Raw genomic sequence first — 25,384 nt, 5'->3', positions numbered from 1 at the left:
TCATTCATTTCAGAAATATTGCGCAAGATGGCATTTGACAGTGTCCACACATTATCGCACCCAGGAGCCAACGCTACAATCAAGCTGCTGACAGATTGCTTGTGTGGCCTCCTATGAAATGAGACACGTGCCTTTGGGTACGTTCCTGCATTCCTTGTCAACAAAGTAAAGTAGGACGACATGTGCATGCTGATATTGGAGATTTTCTGCTAGATTCGCACACATTCTCGTGGACCTGGTTGGACCACTCCCACCGTCAGATGGTTACAAATATTTGTTTACGGCCATAGATAGGTGCACAAGATGGGCAGAAGCAACTCCAATAGTCGATATTTCAGCCAAAACTACTGCGAAGACGTTTCTGTGTACGTGGGTTGCCCATTTTGGATGCCCCCTTCATGTCACAACTGGCCAAGGACATCAGTTCGAATCTACGTTGTTCCTCGAGCTATCCAAAATGTGCGGTTTCCAACGCCACCACACGACAACCTATCACCCTGCCAGTAATGGTATGGTCGAACGATGGCACAGAACACTCAAAGCAGCATTGATGTGTCATCAAGAGAGATGGACGGAAGCATTACCATTACCATTAGTGTTGTTAGGCCTGCGGACAGCTCACAAACCCGATATTGGTGCATCAGTTGCCGAGATGATTTACGGCAAGCTACTAAGGATTCCTGCAGATTATTTAGTACCAACCTCACTACCTGGACCAGAGGGCCTCACACACTGGGTGCAGCAGCTAAAACGTCACTGCACAAATATATGTTGCCCGCCACCTTCTCGCCATGACAACCGTAAGGTGTTTGTACACAAAGACTTATACGATTGCTCTCAAGTAATGTTGCAAACAGACTCAGTCAAATTGCCTTTACAACCACCATATACGGGCCCATTTCAGGTGCTGAGTAGAAATAAGCATACCGTGGACATATGTACAATGGTGTTCCTACAAAGGTATCGATTGAACATGTCAAGCCAGCACGGGTTTTACCCTCTCCCACCTCTGACACCATACCTGTACATCAACACATTATGGATGCAGAGCATACCGAAACACCGCTCAGTACATAGTCAGAGACAGTCTCTTTAATTTTCCTGTAGGCAGTATCTATCTTGCCCCTAGTGAGATAAGCCTCTACATCCTTACATTTGTCCTCTAGCCATCCCTGCTTAGCCATTTTTCACTTCCTGTTGATCTCATTTTTGAGACGTTTGTATTCCTTTTTGCCTGCTTCATTTATTGCATTTTTATATTTTCTCTTTTCATCAATTAAATTCAATATTTCTTCTGTTACCCAAGGATTTCTCCTAGCCCTTGTCTTTTTACCTACTTGATCCTCTGCTGCCTTCACTACGTCATCCCTCAAAGCTACCCATTCTTCTTCTACTGTATTTCTTTCCCCCATTCTTGTCAATTGTTCCCTTATGCTCTCCCTGAAACACTGTACAACCTCTGGTTCTTTCAGTTTATCCAGGTCCCATCTCCTTAAATTCCCATGTTTTTGGAGTTTCTTCAATTTTAATCTACAGTTCATAACCAATAGATTGTGGTCAGAGTCCACATCTGCCCCAGGAAATGTCTTACAATTTAAAACCTGGTTCCTAAATCTCTGTCTGACCATTATATAATCTATCTGATACCTTCTAGTATCTCCAGGATTCTTCCATGTATACAACCTTCTTTTATGATTCTTGAACGAAGTTTTAGCTATGATTAAGTTATGCTCTGTGCAGAATTCTACCAGATGGCTTACTCTTTCATTTCTCTCCCCCAATCCATATTCACCCACTATGTTTCTTTCTCTCCCTTTTCCTGCTCTCGAATTCCAGTCACTCATGACTATTAAATTTTCGTCTCCCTTCACTACCTGAATAATTTCTTTTATCTCATCATACATTTCATCCATTTCTTCATCATCTGCAGAGCTAGTTGGCATATAAACTTGTACTACTGTAGTAGGCATGGGCTTTGTGTCTATCTTGGCCACAATAATGCGTTCACTATGCTGTTTGTAGTAGCTTACCTGCAGTCCTATTTTTTAATTCATTATTAAACCTACTCCTGCATTACCCCTATTTGATTTTGTGTTTATAACCCTGTAGTCACCTGACCAGAAGTCTTGTTCCTCCTGCCACCAAACTTCACTAATTCCCAATATATTTAACTTTAACCTATCCATTTCCCTTTTTAAATTTTCTAACCTACCTGCCTGATTAAGGGATCTGAAATTCCACGCTCCGATCCCTAGAATTCCAGTTTTCTTTCTCCTGATAATGACGTCCTCTTGAGTAGTCCCCGCCCAGAGATTTAAATTAACTCATCCAAAAACTTTGAGTTTTTGGAAAGAACTTTTCCATTTTATAGATTGGTGTAGAATAGCACCTGGCACCTGTTGTACATGTCATTGATACAGTAAAATTTCTGGTGAAAAGGATGTCAGAAAATTATAGTAAAAATACAAGTAAGGTGTTTGTTAACAGCAAGAGTTACATACATAAAAAACACAATGCCAAAAGTAAAATATTTATAAATATTGTTTAGTCATGCAGACATAGATCAGTGGAGGCAACTATCCAAGGAATATACAACTTGCTTGAAAATGCACTTAACTGACATTTTCAGATTACAGACAGCGAAAAGAAAAGCAGCATTGCTATGAGTCTGGGCAGGTAGGTTAGAAAATTTAAAAAGGGAAATGGATAGGTTAAAGTTAGATATATTGGGAATTAGTGAAGTTTGGTGGCAGGAGGAACAAGACTTCTGGTCAGGTAACTACAGGGTTATAAACACAAAATCAAATAGGGGTAATGCAGGAGTAGGTTTAATAATGAATTAAAAAATAGGAGTGCAGGTAAGCTGAACTAGGAGCCCAACTGAAAACACGTAAAGACAATAGCCACATAAGACAAGTCATGAACTGTATAGGGAGCCCTGTTCATCTGTTAAGTCAAACATTAAATAAGATAATCAACAACAATTACACTTTTAGTAATCCATTTAAAAAAAACACCTGTTAACTGATGAACTGATTAACCAAATTAAAAAAGTTAATAAATCACTAGAGAGTAAATTTCTTTCATTAGACATGGTGAAGTTATATACAAATGTCCCTCTGGATGAAACAATTAATGTTCTAAAGAGCAATTTTTTGAAATATGGGAAACTTGGCCAACTAGAAATCAAACTTACGAAATATCTGCAATTAATCCAGTCCTGCACCTACTCCATTTTTAATAGAAAAACTTCCATGGTCTTAGCTATGGGCTGTAGCCTGATGGGGACATTAGCTAATATTTCTTGATCATTTAGAATATAAGTTTCCCATAGAACAGCTGTAGTTAACAGAGAAGAAGTGTGCTATAGACAGACTGTGGATGGCATGATAATTTTGTCCACTGGACTAAAGTAGGAGGCATCTGCAATTCATAACTTGTGTGACCTACACAAAAATATGACTCACTTCTGATTATGAAAAAGATAAGAGTATTGATTTTTTCTGAAAACTGGCCATGCCTGAGAGGACAACCAGCAATACCTCAAGTCATACATGATACACAAAAACATGATTTTATTTGTAGTTGTTATTAAAGTTTCATGTTGCCAGATAATGCACATGTAAAAGAAGAAGGTCCCCAGGTAGTAGCACTGAAAATAGAAGTTTATTTTTACAGAAACTGAACAAACAACATAACATCTTCACGGCGACAGAAACTAAAGTTATTGTCCCATTCTGTTAGAAGAAATGTCACTTATCGAATACAGTTCCATGAAGTCGCGAGAGAAAGCACACCGTCTGTTACTGTAGATTACTCTCAGAGGACGCAGTCAGTCATGGTCACAATTGGCGGTCCCGCAGTGTGACATCAGAGACTATTCATTTTATTGAATTCACAGGCGGGTTCAGTCACACAATTGAGATTGGATTTGGATTCTGCACTAGACACAGATTCCAATTGCCAAAGAGCTGCGGGTGGGGGTCCTAAAAAGACCGGCAGGCATATGGATACTGTGGCCTAGCGGGTGTCACGCGGCTTTGCAAATGCAACATTTTGCCGGCTGTGTCCGGCGATGGTAGGGCCCTCGTTTCCCCAGTAGGTGCCATAATGTAGTGGAGAGGCAGCCATGTGGCAAGAGACTGTTGCCTGTTAAATGTGCTGAAGAAATGTGTTGTCTTAATTTGTTCAATAGAGTCACAAATGGTCTACTGTTCAACAAGGACTGATTGTTCAGGACACGTGAAGTTATTTGGAACACATCTTTTTTGTAATTTTATAAATGACACAATTGTATTGTTTCTTTCCACTACATTCATATAGGTAGGAGTAAAAAATTAGTGTGTCATTGTTCAAATCAATTTACAGTCAAACTAATATTGTGATTAAAAAGTAAAAAGAAAGAAAAAAGAGCTCAGTTTAAGGAAAGACATATTTAAAGTCTGCTCTAACAGTTTTGTCTTGCATGTCATTCGTATGGCTAGTAATGGACAGTTAACTTCATAATATATTACAGGCTGCCCATTTGAAGTGCCTGTGAAAAATCCAGCTGTAGGTCAAGATGTAATAGCCACAGGACTTGGCTTATATCAATCACAAGCAGGCAAAGTTACTACATTTGTGATCGAAACACTTGGCCATCCAGCAAAGGAGTTTGATGTGGTGATCACAGGTCCACTCGGTACAGCGGTTCCAGTCAGGTGCTATCAACAAAAGGATGGGAACCTGCTTGCTGAGTTCACAGCTGTTACTGCAGGTTTGTAGACGAGATGAAACAGTATATTTTTTATTTGTGTTGGTTGTTTTCATACTTTCATTTGAAGTGTTATGATCGTCTTGCTTTTTGTTTTCATGTTTGCATATATAATGTGAGCATCTAACATCACATTTGTTACTGATATTTTGTCCTAATGACAATATCATCTACTTCATGAATATTTCTTGTGGAAATAGCCAGCACTTCTTTGCCCCAGGGACATACAAAATCGATGTCACGCACGGTGCGAGGGCAGTGAGAGGTTCACCTTACTTCTGCCGAGTGTATGATGCTTCTAAAGTCGAGATAGCAGATGTCAGTTCCAATTCGGTTGCTGTCAGTGAAAAGATTGCATTTAAATGTAAGTATTTTCAGTATTAGTATATTAATATTGTAATTAATTATGCCCCCAAAGCTACCTCTGGTGTTAGTTGTTTCACTCCAGTTGTCCAGACAAAGTATTCCACAGTTTTCCTAAATGCCAGAATGATTCCTGTAAAATATCCGCAAACAATTTCCTGCCAGTGTGCTCTATCCCCAATTTTCCTTCACCTTTAATATTACTTGGCTGACAAACAATTACGTGGTGGCAGCAACACTTCACCACATTAGCCCCTAATGGACAAGGATGGACTGGGGGCAATCATATGCTGGAAGACTGCATGGAGTCAATGCGGCACACCAGAATTTGTATGGTACTTAAGTAGTAGGATTGTTGTGCTCAACACAAGCACAAAGTATGTTTGCCCATATTTCTTTTTCCGTTGATAATGTTTTAAATTAGGTATGTGTGAAACTCCCTTCCACCCAGCAGACTATAAATAATATAAACCTTAGTAATCAGCCTTAAAAACCTACTCAGATTTGTTATACTATATTGCTATTGATTCGCCTCTGATGAAATGGATTTAAAAAAATTAAACTAAACTAAACATGCAAAATTTATTTTACATCATCGATTGTAAACTTAATTTGTGCATTTTAAAAACTTGGCAACAGCCTTCGCATTCCGGAACAGTCATTTCATTCACTTTCCCACTTTGATAGTAATTAAAGTTGTCAATATATGTTGCATATTAACATTTTTGACATTGTTACGAGAGTTTGTTAGTGAGTGTAACCAAGAAAAAACTTCGAGAAACAAATATGTCTTCAAGAAATATGTAAACTTTATCCCAAGTTTTCTTTCACTACTTACAGAAACTGTTGTCAGTGTATTGTAGTTTCAGATATTAGGGGAACTTGCACTCCTCATAACTAAACATATCCTGAATCTAAAACAAAATCAGCGAAGCTAATTTTAAGTTAATTTTTTAGCGTTCACAAAAGTGTCACACCAGTAAGAACGCACAAACTGTGAATACTATCCTCAGGCACGGATGAGTTCATTGCTGCTTGTAAGCAGCTGGAAATTGCTCCAAGTGATCGGAAGCAGCTTCAAATGCTCGTGTCAGGCAAAATTCCGATTTGGGTAGTGGAGCTACTGAGGTATTGTCCTCTTCTGTGGATGCTGTCTGCTCTGCAGGAAGTATGGGCTCTACACCACAGAGTGGTGTGTGTGAGGTAGGCATAGAAACCCTGAACAGAATATGTGCGAACTGAGGATGACTCGGCCCCATAACAGACGAAGTCAATCTGCTGTCCTCCACAGAAATTGTGCTAGTGAGACACACTTCACTTTTTGAGAAACCTGCTGTGCCCCCTATTGAGAGGGAGGTGTCTGGCAGTCATAGGTTGTTGTGATGTGCATTAAATAACAATAACTGTTAGGGCTGTTCCAACTGGCGTGCTTGCTCAAAGGAGGTTGGGTGGGCAGTGGCAGACGGACAGTAACATGAGAGTGTCCTAACAGCTGAGCCGTAGCATAAGCATTCACACTGCACTGGCAGAATGCAGAAAGGTGGAACTGTTAGGAGCAGGTTGCAGGTATACCGAACCCCTGCAGTAGAATCATCTGGCGGGTAGCCAATACTACTTGCGCCTGCTAGCCAGCGTGACGAGGGACGGGTAGGAGTTTCTCACGCTGTGGGGCAGTGCCGGAGCTGCCAGTATCAGGGGAATGGAAGCAAGTGCTGGAGGATATAACTTTTTGTGTACTCTGTGTGTACAACTGGAGGTCTTGGTCGATGTGTTGAAGGGGCTATTCCAGCATTCGTGAAGGAATGGGGAGGAACAAACTGCAGATTGTGGCACACGTTGGAGCAGATGGTGTCTGTCATCAAATTGTTCTGGTGACACACAGAGAAGATGGAAAAGAATAGTGTTTCTCTGTGAGTTCCAACCAAGCTCACAGTCTCCAGCACTGTTTCCCGAACTGATTATGGCCCCCTGATTCTGAGTCAGTGGAAGGCTCGAACAGAGAATGTGAAGGTTCTATGATGAACAAGGCTGCGTATTTTCAGATTTGCTCCACAGGTTTGAGAACTGTAGGTTCATCCAATGTGGGTCGGGGATACACAACATGTCAGAGGTTGCTGCCCAGGAAGCAAACTGCATGTGGTGTGCACACAAGGATTTTTCACATTATGTGGTTTTGTGTGTGATCCTCTTTGTGCTAGCTGTAGGAAACCCATAACTTTTAAGGTAAGCTTCAAAGAAATGCACCCCCCACCCCACAAATGAGAATATTAAAATACTGTTGGTTAACTGCCAAAGTACTCACTACAGAGTGCCAGAGTTTGAAGCACTCCTAAGAAGCAGTAAAGATCACATAATACGAAGGTGGCAACTATTATTTCACAGCTCATAAAAAATAGATACTTGTTTCAAAGTATTACTGACCTTCAAAGTAGTCACATGCATTGTGTATAACCCATTGCCAGCGATGTGGAAGTTGTAGGATACTCTTAGCAGTGCCAGTTGTGTTGACAGTTCGAGCGTTGCTGTCTATAGCCCGACAATTTTGAAGCAGTTCTGAAGCGAATGCCATGAAGTGTTTCCTTCGGTTTAGAAATCGAGTTGAACTCAACAACGGCTTAAGTCAGGGGAGTGCAGTAGGTGGTATAGCACTTAGCAGCCTCATCAGTCAAACGAATCAGTAACAGCTTGAGCTTGAGCATTGTCCTGCAAAATGATGGTCAGGTCCCACAGAAAGTGTCATCACGTCTGTCTCTATGCTGTTCATTTTTGGAGTACAACCTACGATCAGCTTAAGAGACAGAAGTGATGACACTTTCTGCAGGACCTGACCATCATTTTGCAGGACAATTCTCAAGGGTACAGTGCAAGCTGTTACTGATTTGTTTGACTGATGAGTCTGCTAAGTGCTATACCACCTGCTGCACTCCCCTGACTTAAGCCATTGTGAGTTTAGCTCGATCCCTAAACTTAAGGAAACACTTCATGGCATTAGCTTCAAAACTGCTACAAAATCATCGGGCAATAGACTGCGACGCTCGAACTGTCAACACAACTGGCACTACTAAGAGTATCCTACGACTTCCACATCGCTGGCGGTGGGTTATACACAATGCTGGTGACTACTTTGAAGGTCAGTAAAACTTTGTACGAGCTGTAAATAAATAGTTGCCACTATTCAAATTCCAACCCTCGTACTTGGCACACAAAGCTCTTTAAAATCTGAAGTTGACAGCAGTTAGATTTTTATGGGAAATTTAAACATATATTGATAGCATAGGCTAAAGGGAAATGGAGGTGGTGTAATTATCAGCTTTAGACAACTTTCGCTAGAAGCCATGTTTCCCAATCTTATTGTCATCACCAGATTAGAAGTTAACTATCCAATAATAAATTAGGATGAGGTGACTTACCGAACGAAAGCGCTGGCAGGTCGATAGACACACAAACAAACACAAACATACACACAAAATTCAAGCTTTCGCAACAAACTGTTGCCTCATCAGGAAAGAGGGAAGGAGAGGGGAAGACGAAAGGAAGTGGGTTTTAAGGGAGAGGGTAAGGAGTCATTCCAATCCCGGGAGCGGAAAGACTTACCTTAGGGGGAAAAAAGGACAGGTATACACTCGCACTCACGCACATATCCATCCACACATACAGACACAAGCAGACATATTTAAAAGACAAAGAGTTTGGGCAGAGATGTCTGTCGAGGCAGAAGTGTAGAGGCAAAGAAGTTGTTGAAAGACAGGTGAGGTATGAGTGGCGGCAACTTGAAATTAGCGGAGATTGAGGCCTGGCGGATGACGAGAAGAGAGGATATACTGAAGGGCAAGTTCCCATCTCCGAAGTTCGGATAGGTTGGTGTTGGTGGGAAGTATCCTGATAACCAGATAACCAGCTACAATGGGGCGGCCGGGATGATTGGGTTTGTGGATTTTAGGAAGAAGGTAGGGGTGCGGGGTGTCGGTGGGGTCAGGAGGTTGATGGAGTCAGGTGACCGTGGTACTTGATCGTCGGGAGTATGTGGCTGAGGGACTGCGTCAGCTTTCAGACAACACCACATACAAAGTTTGCCAAGGTAACCCCATCCCCGATGTCCAGGCGGAGCTTCAAGGAATCCTCAGAACCTTAGGCCCCCTGCAAAACCTTTCACCTGACTCCATCAACCTCCTGACCCCACCAACACCCCGCACCCCTACCTTCTACCTTCTTCCTAAAATCCACAAACCCAATCATCCCGGCCGCCCCATTGTAGCTGGTTACCAAGCCCCCACAGAACGTATCTCTGCCTACGTAGATCAACACCTTCAACCCATTACATGCAGTCTCCCATCCTTCATCAAAGACACCAACCACTTCCTTGAACGCCTGGAATCCTTACCCAATCTGTTACCCCCGGAAACCATCCTTGTAACCATTGATGCCACGTCCTTATACACAAATATTCCGCACGTCCAGGGCCTCGCTGCGATGGAGCATTTCCTTTCACGCCGATCACCTGCCACCCTACCTAAAACCTCTTTCCTCATTACCTTAGCCAGCTTCATCCTGACCCACAACTTCTTCACTTTTGAAGGCCAGACATACCAACAATTAAAGGGAACAGCCATGGGTACCAGGATGGCCCCCTCATACGCTAACCTATTCATGGGTCGCTTAGAGGAAGCCTTCTTGGTTACCCAAGTCTGCCAACCCAAAGTTTGGTACAGATTTATTGATGACATCTTCATGATCTGGGCTCACAGTGAAGAAGAACTCCAGAATTTCCTCTCCAACCTCAACTCCTTTGGTTCCATCAGATTCACCTGGTCCTACTCCAAATCCCATGCCACTTTCCTTGACGTTGACCTCCACCTGTCCAATGGCCAACTTCACACGTCCGTCCACACCAAACCCACCAACAAGCAACAGTACCTCCATTATGACAGCTGCCACCCATTCCACATCAAACGGTCCCTTCCCTACAGCCTAGGTCTTCATGGCAAACGAATCTGCTCCAGTCCGGAATCCCTGAATCATTACACCAACAACCTGACAACAGCTTTCGCATCCCGCAACTACCCTCCCGACCTGGTACAGAAGCAAATAACCAGAGCCATTTCCTCATCCCCTCAAACCCAGAATCCCCCACAGAAGAACCACAAAAGTGCCCCACTTGTGACAGGATACTTTCCCGGACTGGACCAGACTCTGAATGTGGCTCTCCAGCAGGGAGAAATCCTCCCCACTCCGCCAAGAGTGTCTTTCCGCCGCCCACCTAACCTTCGTAACCTGTTAGTTCATCCCTATGAAATCCCCAAACCACCTTCCCTACCCTCTGGCTCCTATCCTTGTAACCGCCCCCGATGCAAAACCTGTCCCATGCACCCTCCCACCACCACCTACTCCAGTCCTGTAACCCGGAAGGTGTACACGATCAAAGGCAGAACCACGTGTGAAAGCACCCACGTGATTTACCAACTGACCTGCCTACACTGTGATGCATTCTATGTGGGAATGACCAGCAACAAACTGTCCATTCGCATGAATGGACACAGGCAGACAGTGTTTGTTGGTAATGAGGATCACCCTGTGGCTAAACATGCCTTGGTGCACAGCCAGCACATCTTGGCACAGTGTTACACCGTCCGGGTTATCTGGATACTTCCCACCAACACCAACCTATCCGAACTCCGGAGATGGGAACTTGCCCTTCAGTATATCCTCTCTTCTCGTCATCCGCCAGGCCTCAATCTCCGCTAATTTCAAGTTGCCGCCACTCATACCTCACCTGTCTTTCAACAACTTCTTTGCCCCTACACTTCTGCCTCGACAGACATCTCTGCCCAAACTCTTTGTCTTTTAAATATGTCTGCTTGTGTCTGTATGTGTGGATGGATATGTGCGTGAGTGCGAGTGTATACCTGTCCTTTTTTCCCCCTAAGGTAAGTCTTTCCGCTCCCGGGATTGGAATGACTCCTTACCCTCTCCCTTAAAACCCACTTCCTTTCGTCTTCCCCTCTCCTTCCCTCTTTCCTGATGAGGCAACAGTTTGTTGCGAAAGCTTGAATTTTGTGTGTATGTTTGTGTTTGTTTGTGTGTCTATCGACCTGCCAGCGCTTTCGTTCGGTAAGTCACCTCATCTTTGTTTTTATATATAATTTTTCCCACGTGGAATGTTTCCCTCTATTATATTGATATCAATAATAAATTAGGATATTTGTGGTTCTGAAAGTCATTGGCATGACAAGAGATCCTACAAAACATTACTAAATACCTTCTCTGAAAACTACCTAGAACAAACAATTCAGGATAGAAATATATTAAACCTAATGGCAACATATGAACCTGACCTCTTTCATGATGTGCACATGAAAACTGATATCAGTTCCATGAGGCAGTTATAGCAATAGTGATTATCAGAGTGCAGCTAAAATAAGTAGAAAGATATTTATGTCAGTAAGCTGTGTAAAAAGGCAATCATGTTGCATCTCAAAGAGAAACTTTATTTGGGCAGGAGCACGTAGAAGAACTGAGTCTCACGGTAAAAGGAATAACTGACTATGCACTTGATATATGTGTATGTAGAAGTAGCATCCATGATGGGAATTACCCCTCATGGTATGCAGCCATCAAAAGACTTGTAAAGAAACAGCGACTTCTGAACAATAAGCAATATCCTGAGTGCAATACATTTGCGGATCAAGAGAGAAGCCTTTATTGACTGCTGTGGGAGAATCTTACTGGACAATTTCAGACAAGATTTCTAACAGAACTCAAAGAAAATGTGGTCATAGATAAAGACTGCCAGTGGCACCAAAGTAAGTGTGTAGTACTGATGGATGCCACAGGAACTGAAATTAAGGGTAGCAAAACAAGAGTAGAAATGTTGAATTCTGATCAAAAGTATCCAGACACTCTTATGTAATGTGGAATTGACCACTAGATGTCGTGAGAGGTAAACCCTCCAGTATAAAAGGATGGGGAGTATTAAGTTGTCTTTAGAGCAGCAAAAGCAGAATGGGCCAGTCAGGAGAACTCACTGACTTTGCATGTCTACCATATTTACTCGAATCTAAGCCGCACTTTTTTTCCAGTTTTTGTAATCCAGAAACCTGCCTGCGGCTTAGAATCGAGTGCAAAGTAAGCGGCAGTTCTGAAAAATGTTGGTTGGTGCCGCCACAACTAACTTCTTCCGTTGAATTATGTAGCGCTACACAGGTATACTTTGCAGGCACAAAGATAAATACTGGCGACAAAACCCCTGCGTCAGTAAATTAAAAAAAAAAAAGTGGAAGACGAACTTTTTTTCACCGCCCCGAGTTTCGACCACTGCATTTTCATACATTATCCAACGAAGTAAATACAAATTCCGTATTGTTCATCTTCGAATGTAGCAGCATTTCAGCGTACTACGAAAATCCGACTGGCAAGTTTGTTTGTCTGAATTTTTTCCTACCTGGGACAAGAGATCATTGCTAATAAGAACTTTTATGAATTGTGAATCATATGCAGTATTCTCTTCACCATAAGAATAATACGAATATAAACATTTTGCCATGTTTTGTTTCGTGTTTGCTGCTATCTCATTTTAATCCTGTCTGCCTAATAAACTACGAAACTAGAGTGAGACAACAGCAAACACGGAATAATACACATATCATGTCATGTTTATATTCGTATTGTTCTTACGCCTAATAGTGATACAGTCAGAAATGAAGCACGGCAATTGACAAGATTTTTAAATCTAAGATGACTAATTTCTGTACAGAATGTAATATACTACAGAGGCCTGCAAAGGTTTTCAACCGGAGAAAAATTTTCGCTAAACTCTCGTTCAGAACATCTTCTATCATACGCAGTCTATTATTTGGTTCTTGTTGATCATTATCAAAGAATGCACCAGTGTAAGTAACAGCAAATAGCAAGCAGTCTCTTGCCATTGTTCCGCTAATGAGACGATTCCTCTTTTTTAAGCGGCGGTTGCGCGCACAAAAGCAAGCCATGCCGCGAGCGGCGGCAGGTCGTAAACACTCATTATCAGAATGCGACAAACAATGCATGACACAGTACAGTAATGCATTTTCAGCTTAGAATGACGTGAACACCTATAACAAAGAGAACGGCACTTGCCAGATCGAAGTAAAATAAGCAATCAATTCAAACCAGACGAAGCACTTGATAAAGGAATGGTACCTGTATAAATACGGACGGAGCACCTGACGCATAGCAATGGCTACGTGGTAAAGCTTAACTGCTAAGCTTAAAACTCGAACCAAACTACTGTAGCTGTATCGTCATTCATTCGACCTAAATTGTATTACAATGGACCAACTTTGTTTCGATTTGGATGTGCGGCCTAAAACTCTTCTCTCCCTTGGAATTTTGAGTCTCGAATTTCAGGTGCGGCTTAGATTCGGGAAAATTTTTTTTCCTTGATTTCGAGTCTCATTTTGCAGGTGCGGCTTAGATTCGAGTGCGGCTTAGATTCGAGTAAATACGGTACTAGTCACTGGATGTCACCTGAGTAACAAATCCAAAAATCTAAATTGGAAGTATTTCAACCCTTCTAAAGCTGCTCTAGTGGACTGGCAGCAATGTAATTGTGTGGTGGAAACATTAAGTAAAAACCACAGCTGAAGCAAGACCAAGCTGACCTCATGTACTGACAGATGGACCATCAAGCATTGCGGAGGGAGCTTGTAGGTAGTCAGATGAAATCTGTGGAAGGAATTGTGCACGAGTTTCAGAGTGCTTCCATTACTCTAGCAAGTACAAAGAGTGTGCATAGGGAGTTGAAAGGTGCTGCAGCTCCTAATAAGCTACACGTTTCTGTAGTCATTGCTGAGTGACACTTGAGGTATTGTAAAGCATGAAGCCAGTTGACACTGCATTACTGGAAATGAGTGATTAAGAGTTTCGACTCACCCTCTAGCCAGTGGCACTTATAACATTGATTTCACTGTGTGTGTGTGTGTGTGTGTGTGTGTGTGTGTGTGTGTGTGGTGTAACATTGAGTTATAGAGAAAATAGCTAAAATTAAACAAGGCTCCAGGGCTCAATGTAATCCTTGTCAGATTCTGTACACAATTTGCAGATGAGTTAACTTCCATTTTAACCACATACCATAGATTGTTTGCACCAAAATCTGTGCTCAGTGATTTGAAGGATAACATAAGAGAGCCACATAAGTGACATCCAATATAAGTGACAGCTATCTGCTGTAGCATCATAGAACATATTCTGAGCTCAAATGTAATGATATATGTTGAACAGAATGAGCTCCTCCATGCCAACTTGTGTGAATTCCAAAAGCAAAATCCAACTGTCACTTTTTTTCACATTATATTAGGAAAGTCACAAAACCAGGCAGTCAGGTAGGTGTGTTATCTCTTGACTTCTGAAAAGTGTTTGACTTGGTACCTTGTCAAGACTTACTATCAAAAATACGGCTGCGCAAGGTATCGAGTAAATTTTGTGACTGAGTTGCCAGGATGCAGCAGGTTATCTAGGATAAAGGGAAGCAAAAGTAACTTCAAATGTGTCCCAAGGTGCCTTGCTGTTCACTTCTGTCTCTAAGCTGGTCGTAGGTTGTGTTCCAAAAATGAACAGCATAGAGACAGAAGTGATGACACTTTCTGCAGGACCTGACAATCATTTTGCAGGACAATGCTCAATCAAGTACAGTGCAAGCTGTTACTGATTTGAAACATCCTGGCAGATTAAAACTGTGTGCCGGACCGAGACTGGAACTTGGGACCTTCGCAGGAGAGCTTCTGTAAAGTTTGGAAGGTAGGAGACGAGGTACTGGCAGAAGTAAAACTGTGAGGACGAGGCATGAGTCGTGCTTGGGTAGCTCAGTTGGTAGAGCACTTGCCTGCGAAAGGCAAAGGTCCCAAGTTCGAGTCTCGGCCCGGGACACAGTTTTAATCTGCCAGGAAGTTTCATATCAGTGCACACTCCGCTGCAGAGTGAAATATCATCCTGTTACTGATTTGTTTGACTGATGGGGCTGCTAAGTGGTATACTACCTACTGCACTTCCCTGACTTAAGCCGTTATTAGTTCAACTCGATTTCTAAACTTCACGGCATTCTCTTCAGAACTGCTACAAAATTGTTGGGCAATATATAGCACTGCTTGAACTGTCAACACAACTGGCACTGCTAAGAGTATCCTACTACTTCCACATTGCTGGCAACGGGTTATACACAATGCTGGTGACTACTTTGAAGGTCAGCAAAACTTTGAAACTTGTATCTATTTTGTATGAGCTGTAAATAAATAGTTGCCACTATTAAAGTTCCAAACCTCGTAATTTCAGTCAGTGAAGGCCTTAGTGTGACCCTAGGCATATTTGGAGAACGCTGCTCATCACTACAGATGTGATGACCATAGGTGTGTAGGCTAGGGAGTTCTTAATGTTGAATGGGTGACAGTTGTCAAAGTGAAGATATTGTTGGTGGTCGGTAGGTTTGATGTGGTTGAAGGTACTGACGTAGCTGTCTTTGAGGTGGGCAACGTTGAGGAAGGTGGGTTCTTGCGTTGAAGTGGAGCAGGTGAAATGAATGGGAAGGAGGTGTTGGGGTTCTGGATGAATGTGGCTATGGAATTGTCACCCTTGGTCCAGACCATGTAGATGGCATCAGTGAATTTGAACCAGATCAGGGTTTGGGATTCTGGGTGGTTAGGAAGAATGTGAATAATACCGAGCAGTTAGCTTTAATAAGCTGCAAAATACTGACACACATTATTATTTCATCACCATTTGGCTATGCAACCAAGATATTATTAATTATTGTTCAAATATTTCTGTTAACAACCTGTCAGCTGTTCTCAAGGTGCGCTACTTGCAAGATTTTTAAATTACTTTACATAATACTGTGGAGTAAACAAGTATGTGTTAGATGTCAGAGGTAACATTGTTGATAAGAAGAGCTTCAGTCATAGGTAAAACTATATGCTCTGAATGTTTAGCAAATGTTGCATTATAAATGACCACATTGTTTTAAGTAATTGTACTCAAACTTAAAATTTATATCCCCTAAAACCGAAAGTAAAAGGCGAAACAATACTGCCACACCAGTGGACAAGCCAAAGGAAACTGTGTTAAATCCTAAAATATATTATTTTGTGTAAAACTCTGTTAAAGGCTGTTGAAATTATCAGTGAGGGCTATCTGGCAACAGGCTCGGCTAAGATCCAGTATGATAAAAACACGTGAATTTGCAAACCACCTTGTAATAATTATATGGGTCAGGAAGTGGAACAGATTCCAACACCACCTTCTGATTTTCTGTGTTCTCCGATTGCTTCCTTTAGTGGTCCAAATAAATGAAAATCACAGCATGATAAGTCCGCACTGTAGGGGGAATGTTCTGTGTGGTCTAGAACAGTACCTGAAATTTTTGTTGAGTTCAGGCAGCTGTGTGGGGTCGAACATTGTCACGAAGTGTGATCACGTCGTAGATTGCGCAAATGTGTGCCTTTTCTGACTGTAATCATATTTTGTTTTGTCCAAAAATTGCCAATAGTATGCAGTGTCCATAATGGTGAAAATCAGTCAAAAACAGACTGTTGAAGGAACGTTCCCTGTGAAGAGACGGTTTTTGCTGACAGGTACAGAGTCATCCTTTTTGCACCATTCTGTGCTGCTTTTTTTTTTTTTTCATTTCTGGGGTGTAATGGTGTAACAACGTCTCATCTCAGGACACATTCTGGTGCTAAAATTCTCCACTTTAGTTTGGCAGCCTGTCAGTAACTGTTTGCACACCTCTAACCAAGGACATATTTACTCGGTTGTGAGAAGGGAGGCATCCATGTCTCAGACACTTTCCGAAAACTGAGCTTGTCAGTAATGGTCTCCTGAGCACTACTGTAGCTTATGCCAACCTAAATAGCAATTTCAGCAACTGGGATTCAGTGATAGTCTTCAATAACCTGGCTAACAATGTGAATGTACTTCTCAGTCTTGCTGGTCCTCAGGCAATGTTGATGAGCTGAATTCTCAACTGTTTGTCGTCATCCTGAAAACTGTTTGTGACATGGGTACACTTGAGTCTTTCTCAGGGTGTTTTTCTTAAACTATGCCTCAAATCTTTTTTAAATTTCAGCTGGCTTTATGCTATCTGTTGTGAAAAACTTGTTTATAATACATTGCATAATAGTTGATGGTACCTCTTGCTCTGAAATTGTGATTCTAACTAAAGAAAAAGTACAACAACATTCTAGCTGTGGAGAAGAATCACTGGAAATGAAAGCAATAACGAGCAGAGATTTTTCCACTTTCTATGTACAAAAAGGCACGTAAAACGAAAGTTCTGGTTTATATTTGATTCACCCTCATAAATTCAGACCCAGTGGCAATGATCATCCACAAAAGGGACCGTGATAATAAGATAGTCGACGGCCACATCAGCCACTTCAAAACAAACAAGATCCCACCCAGGGGTGCAGTATTTACAGATTAAATTAAATCATACCAATGCACAAGCTGCTGTTGGCACTCCCATTGGAATGTCAAATAAAAGTATAAATTTAACATTTTGTTCCATAATAGTTGGCACCCGATTTCTAAACATCAAACACAGAACTAATGTTTATCGGTATGAAAATGATGAGGGAGCTGATCTCGTTTTAGCACTATCAAGACTTACCTGTGCAAGTAGTACGTTCACTCGCTTTGGGACAACTAAACCTCCTTATTATGTAACTCAGCAGACTGAAGCTAATCATTAACTCCCATTATACGATGATGACGACGACGACGCAACTGGTACGTGTCAGTGAACTACTTTTGTGGCAGAGTCAAAACCTGCCACAAGAAAATGTTACAGACCAGCTATGGAAGTGCCATAAAAGAACCAAAAAAACTTATATGTGATTACCAGTCACATAGCCAGCTCCAAACTGAGAAACCCACCGCCGTCTCAAGTTGGCGATTGTCACTGTGCATGGCCTGTGTTGACATACTCCTACTGCTAGGAAACTCCACAGTCAGTGTACTTGTAAAGCCCAACTCTAGTACTGCACACGTGCACCGTCTCGAAACTAGCACGTGCAAAAGTTGTGCCCTCTCGTGATGTGCCGAGGAAACTCCAGACACCAGAAATCTCTTCACTGACACTAATTACCATACAGGGTGTTTCCATAACAGCATGCAAAAATTAAACAGGATGTAGAGAATGAGATAGGGAACTGAGGTTGGAGAGGCCAGCTTAAGGAGATATGGAAGTAAACTTGTCCACTGCTTTGTCTAACATTACTGTTTTCCAGCTTATTTATAACTAACATATGGAAAAGTTTACACGTACTGTGCTGTTTATTTGCACGTATGTTCTCTGTTTTCTGCAAGGAAATAGGAGTACGAGCCTCATTACCGGGAAGTCGTGATGCAGGTTTTATTTACTTTCCTTGTTCATAAGGTGACTCTGCCGTATTGTATTTACATTGTCCCACGAGAGAATACGCTACGCATTGACGACAGAACCGTTCGTTACTCAGTGCTATTCAGAGATGTACAGTACAATATGATGGAGCAGTACCGGTACATTGTTTCCTGGTCGCTGGATTGGAAGGGGAGGTCACCTCACCTGAATGCTCTCGATTATTTGCTATGGGCATATGTACAGTCACTCATGTATTAGACCCAGTGGATACGAAGATGGAATTACAATTCCAGGATTGTAGCTGCCTATAGTGTGATTCGAAACACGTGAGGGATATTTGCCAGGGTGCATCAGAATCTCGTTCGCTGATGTCGTGCTTGCATTGAGGTTGGTGGCCGTCAGTTCAGCACATTTTATAAGATGCAGTACAGATAGTGTGTTCGTTGTGTCGATGATGGTATTTGCGAAGTAATGTAAATAAAAAAAGTACACGGTAATGTCATTTTACTCCTATTATCTCCTTAAGGTCGCTTCTCCACCCCCCAGGTTCCCTATCTCAAATTGTTCAGTGGAGCATCCTCTATGTCCTGTTAAAATTTTGCATACCCTTATGGAAACACTGTATATTGATACGAGTGTGTCAGGTACATCAATGTCACATTTGTGCGCCGGCTGCACGGCACAAAAACTCTGGAGAAGTTGTATCGATCACACGATAAGTGTGCCTCCTTACATCTGGTTTTATGTCGAGTCAGAGAGATGAGCAGAGCTGCCAATTTTAGGTGTTTTCAGTGAAACAATATCAGACGGATGGCTCAGTCTCTCCGTATATCGCAAGTCTGTGCACACTGATTTATACCTCACTGCATAGGGTTTCCATCACCCAGCCGAGAAATGAGCTATTTAAAATACATTACTATATAGAGGTACAACTGTCTGTACAAGAATCACTTGGATAATGAGATTAATTATCTGAATTACTTATTGTGTAAGAAGGGCTGCAGGGTTTGAGTTAGCACCCTCCGAGAAACTAAAATGCAAAAATATTGAACACCATTGCAATGATGTATCCATTGTAATTCTTTCTTTCTGTAGTGCAACATCTAGCAAAATCATTAGGTTCCTGGGAAGAATAGGCATAAGAACATTTTCCACCACACAAGAAGATAAAGGTGAAACTGCACTCGCCTAGGGATGGTGACCATCTCAGGGTCCGTGGCATATAAGATTCCCTGTGATTGCAGAAGCAACTGCATTGCTCAGGGTATCTGTACAGATATTGACCACTGTGCTAAACAGCAGAGGCACATGAAATACGAGAACTTGAGAAATCTGCAGTTTTCAACACATCCACACAAATAAAGGCAGAATAATGTTTGATGAAAGTAATGTCTTGTGCAACACTTCTATGTACAGGGCTTCAGGTATTAAAGAAGCAGCAGCTGTAATCTCAATATTGCATGGGAAGGGCTCTGGAGGCCAAGAAGATGCAGAGAAATGTGCTGAATTGTTTACGTCACCAGAGCAGAGATGGGCCACAATCGCTGGTAGCATTACGTAATGACGACGTATGCTGACTGATCACAAACCCTCTGTGGACTGTTAGTGGTCACCTCCATAGACATTTGTTCCTGAAGAAAATGGTGTAGCATTTCAGTGAAAGATCAAGATTTTAGCCACATATGATGTGACAAACTGAGAATGTATTATACTGTAGTAATTCAAAAGGAAGGATACAACTGAAAATCTTAAATGGTGGAAATTCTGTGCGAAACTACCTCACATACAGTGACCTCTTGTATCAGTACTGAAACAAAACAACAAAAATTTGTCATGTTGGAGTGCTTCACCATACCAACCTTACAATGAAAGCCCATCAGCTTTGTTTGCCTAAAATTTGTTCCTACCATTTTGCGGAATTTTCGTAGCATAGCTTACTGAACATGGGAAGACTTATATGTCTACTGTGAGATTCAAGGAAAACTCAAATACACTCATGTTCAGAAGAAAACAGAATACCTTCAATGACTTGAGATAAGATGTTCATATTCACAGGACATGTTCTGGAAAAATGATGAGCATTTGAACCACATTGGCCCATAGATTCGAGGCCAACATCAGTATCATGGCGCAACACAACCTGCCAGCAAAATATACCTGTGAGTCCCGTAGTTGCTATAAACTGAAGGTAATGGATCATTGTGACTTGAGCAGATGTGCAGGATGCTGTGTAGACATACGCACAAGCTGTACTGTTAAATCAATGAGTGTGAAAGAAGGCACATTATTGGCATGGGAGAATATGATGCATCCATCTGGGAAATTGCTGCTAGTGTGGGCTGAAGTATTTTGGCAGTGCAACGAGTGTGTGCAGAATGGTTCATATAAGACCATAAATCACAATGAGATGGGTCAGGCTGCACCTCCCAAGAAGATCTGCATGTCATCCAAAGGGCATTGCATGACAGTTTTGCATCCTCCTCAGCTCTGGCGCAACAGTGGAACAGAGTAACACATCGTACACTATCGGGGGTGACAGTCCGTTGCCGCTTATTATGGCACACATTTTGTGCGAGTCATCTACTTCCCTGCCTATCTTTGATGAGTGTGCAAAAACATGCTAGATGGCAATGTTGTAAGGAATGAGATCACTGGAGACAGGAATGACATCAGATAGTGTTTTCGGACAAATCCAGGTTCTGTTTTGGTAGAAAATTATGGCCGCTTTTTGATTCACCGCAAACCAGGTGAGTGGCATCACAGCGATTGCATTGGCACAAGACGTACTTTGCCAACTCCAAGCCTTGTGGTGTGAGGTGGTATTGGGTACAACCACAAATTACATTTGGTGCATGTCCAGGGCACTGTGACCAGTGTGCCGTACATCAATGACATCTTTCAACCTGTAGCCATACCCTTTCTGCGCAAGACCTCAGATGGTATTTTTCAGCAAGACAATGTACGATCACATGTTGCCGCATGAACACATGCGATCTTGTCACTGGATATCAGCATTTTGCTCTGGCCTGCCAGATCACCAGACTCGTTGCCAATTGAAAATGTGGAATATGGTGAAATGACAGGTGCAGTAATGTGACCCAATGCCAACCACCGTAGATGAACTTCGGAACCAAGTGAATGCAGCATGCATAGCTATACCACAGGATGCCATTCATGCTGAACCAAGATGACTGAAATCCTTATCATTTCTACAGAGCATACTAATGTACATGTCCAGTGAATATGAACATCCTGTCTCTAGTCGTTCAAGGGTTCTGTTCTTTTCAGAACATGAGTGCAAGTCACAAAAAATAAATTATGTAGGCTGGTGGAACTCACTTTGTGCTTTTGTAGGACAATGCTTGTCATCATATTGCTTAGTGAATACGAGCTCATCCATCACCTGAAATGAGTCATTTGTAATAATCAACTGCATAGCTTAGTTTAGACTCCAAGGACTGGCATTTGTTCAACTAACTGAAAGAGACTTGGCTCCTGGCCTTTAAACACCGGTGACAATGCCAGGTGCCATCAGTGGTGACTCCTATCTCAGTTATCGGAATTTTAGAGAGATTGTATTCACAGACTGTCTAATTTACCTGATAAATATTCAAATATGCAGTATAATTACTTATAAAAAGAAGCCGACATTTTCCTTTTTTGTATGTAACCAAATTGAGATTCCTCTTCATCTCATAATAGTGATGGTATGTTGGTCAAGTCAGGGACACACACAATGGTCACAGCTTGTGACAGGTAATTACTATCCTTTCTATCTGAATGAGGGTACCTCAGTGTGAGATTAAATTGCTTTTTAATTATTCAGTGTTATATGCAGTATAATTTCAGGTGATTTGTGTTCTGATAAGTCTGACATTGAGGATGGAAATATGGTAATGGCTAACACTATATTCTAAAATGAGAAAACACTGATAAGATGCTGTTAGCCTATAATACACTTTATTATTGTTCCAGTGGTAAGAAAAGATGCTGGTTTTGCAGAACTTGATGTAACTGTGACAAGTCCCTTGGGACAAGACCTCCCTCTTGAGGTCAAGAGCTGGCCAGAAGAAAAAGATACTGATCTGATTGAGTTCTGCCCTTCAGTGCCTGGAAGCTACAGATTTAATATTAAGTATGGCGGAGAAGAAGTTCCAGGTAATATCGCCAAACTTTTTGTTGTACTAGGCTGTTTTGACAAAGTTTGTTAAGAAATTGCCATTACTTTTGTGCTTCCAATTCCGTACTCATGGCAATAAATTTGGAAATTTCTAAACCCAATAAGGCTCTTTCCACTGTCTGGCGGGCTACATTGCACATCGAAGGGGATCAGGCGACATAAAAGATACAACGTGTGTAAGCATATTTTTCGTATAGAGTTGAAAGCATTTGATGTGCTAAACAGACAATAAAAAATCTACTCACCTAGCGGTGCCAGAACTCACACAAAAAAGGATATAATTAGGCAAGCTTTCACCCAGGACTGTGGGTCAGGGGAGACATATGACACGCAATGAGAAGGAAGGAGTCTTACTGCACAGGATGAGAAGGAAAGACCCCTTCCTTCTCATTCCGTGTGATATGTCTCCCCTGACCCACAGTTCTGGGTGACTTTCCTGAAATCCACCCCTTTTCCTAGACCTCTCCAGTCCTTTTCCTTCTTCCTTCCTCTTCAACCTTCTGCCTGAAGAAAGAGCCACTGTCTCCAAAAGCTTGCCCAATTATAACCTTCTTTTATATGTGTGTTCTGCTACCACTTGGAGAGTAGATTTTTTTATCTATCCGATTAAATTGTTTTGTCAAAAATTGATTGTTTTTGTTGTTATAAACAAACAATAAATCTTTAACTCGGGAGATTTTTATAAGGTTAATTGTCTTTTTGTTTTAGGTTCCCCTATAACTTTCACCGTTGAAGATTCAGGCATGGCTAAGGCTTTGGGCGAGGGACTGCAAAGTGGACAAGTGGACTGTCCTGCAAAGTTCAAAATAATGGCTGTTGGGTTGACAGGAAAACCAACTGTTAAAGTGGATGGACCAGACAGCATTGCAGAACCGTCGATTGAGAGAGAATCGAATGGTGTGTACGCTGTAACATTCACTCCAGTGGAAGTTGGTGTTTTTGATGTTCAGGTTCTGTGGGATGGTGTGCCAGTTCCAGGTATGAAGTGTACAACTACTCTCATGCAGTTATACTTTTACTTGCATTATTTTTTAAATGGCAGTTCTTTTATGCTTCATTTCTTATTGCTTATTTAAGGGAAGCTAGTACATGTATGATTCTTGTGGAAACTGCATAAATTGGCTATTTATCTTAGTTTGACCCTATTGAATTATTTAAAAAGTTGAAAAAAAAAGAAAAAAAAAACACAGTGATCAATAGCAAGCAGATATTCCACCATTTAGTGAAGTCTCAACTGAATTACAGAAAATTCTACTCAATCTCATTGTCATTGTCATTTGTTGTGCTAGCGTGACTTAAATCCTCAGAAGCTAACTGTGCTACATTAGCACCCAAAGGCGGCAGTGACTGTGTGTGTGTGTGTGTGTGTGTGTGTGTGTGTGTGTGTGTGTGTGTGTGTGTGTTTTGTCTACATCTGAGGAAAGACTTGGTATGATAGCTGATAATATCCAACAATCTTCTTTCAATGTGCCTTTCTGACACTTAACATTTCCCATATTTGGTGTGTAGCACTATATGCAATTAATATTGTTATTCGAAAGGTAATTGTTGTTGTTTCTACAGGCTCTCCATTCCATCCAAAAATAGTGGATCCGAGGAAAGTTAGAGTCATTGGTGGATGGGAATCTTTTATGGATTCAGAAGGACGTCTTGAATTGGCAGTTCACACTACAAAGAAGATAAGTATGGATATTGGAGATGCAGGACCTGGTGAGCCATTTTTAAGCTATATACAATAGGAACATCCAAGGCTTTGAAAGAGTTGTATTAATTCTTGATTTTCCACAAACATACCTTCACATCACATCCAGTTACTCTCATTAACATGGGTTACTCTCATTAACATTGTATACTTTACTGTACCATCTTGAATCACAGCTACTTTGTCTGATTTAAATTGGTACAGCTATGCTTCATTGCCAGCTACAGTGATTCTGACTTACCAGAATCAAACCTATCAAGCATTGGTTGCCAAAACTCCTAACACCAAGCCTTATGTTCATGGGTTAGAGGTTATCCACTGACTACAAGACTTTCTTATGGGCAGACTATACTAGAATATGTGAGTTATAATCTATGATCGTATCATAAGAGAACACTGACCATGCAGGAAGTTGTGCTTCAAAACACTGGTCTATGTCATTCTTGAGGTCATGGTTTTTAAAGCAGATTGTTAATATTCTGTGGATGCTGAAGTCAGAAGTGTAACTCATTTTGTCGAATCATATCAGGTTCTGTTGCTATTTCAATTTTTAGAATATAACATTTAGGATTTTTTAAAATATAATATACTTGCTGATTATGGTTTGAAAAGTCTTACATTTGGATGAAATCGAAATTTATAAGTTCGTACATTAACAACATTGTAGGAAGAAAGGCTCTTTTCAAGGGCTCTTCTGTGTGTTTTTCATCTGAATGTCTCTTGAGACACCAACGATAGTCCACAAGCACGTTCACATCTCAGTGAGTGTGGTACCTCTCCTCCATCACTCTAATATTCCTATGAAAAAGTTCACCTCGCACCTTGCTAAAGTCTCCACAGTTGTCAGGGAAGCAATCTAAATGTGAGCTGAGAAAGTGCATCTTTATTGATGTACGAGCACTTTGTGCTCCTATAGTTGCTGAGAAATTTTTTTATGATTGATTTCCATGCTAACCAGACATTCATTCTGTCCTCCATACTTTCATGGAATTGTGAATCTTTCATAAGCTGCTCGATCTG

General features: G+C 41.4%; 1 protein-coding gene across 1 annotated transcript in view; it reads left to right on the top strand.

Annotated features, from left to right (window-relative positions):
- LOC124596486 (filamin-B) overlaps window positions 1-25,384 on the top strand; it is an 896,651-nt gene that overhangs the window by 790,777 nt on the left and 80,490 nt on the right. Inside the window, exons 39-43 of the mRNA XM_047135636.1 lie at window positions 4,517-4,756; window positions 4,974-5,117; window positions 22,458-22,640; window positions 23,371-23,640; window positions 24,226-24,372. Of these exons, the coding sequence (XP_046991592.1) occupies window positions 4,517-4,756; window positions 4,974-5,117; window positions 22,458-22,640; window positions 23,371-23,640; window positions 24,226-24,372 (984 nt within the window). The remainder of the gene's footprint in view (window positions 1-4,516; window positions 4,757-4,973; window positions 5,118-22,457; window positions 22,641-23,370; window positions 23,641-24,225; window positions 24,373-25,384) is intronic.

Source organism: Schistocerca americana, chromosome 2, assembly GCF_021461395.2.
Source record: "Schistocerca americana isolate TAMUIC-IGC-003095 chromosome 2, iqSchAmer2.1, whole genome shotgun sequence".
Classification (NCBI taxonomy): Eukaryota; Metazoa; Arthropoda; class Insecta; order Orthoptera; family Acrididae; genus Schistocerca; species Schistocerca americana.
Note: the sequence above shows the minus strand (reverse complement) of the source record. Positions and strands in the feature narration are given on the sequence as shown.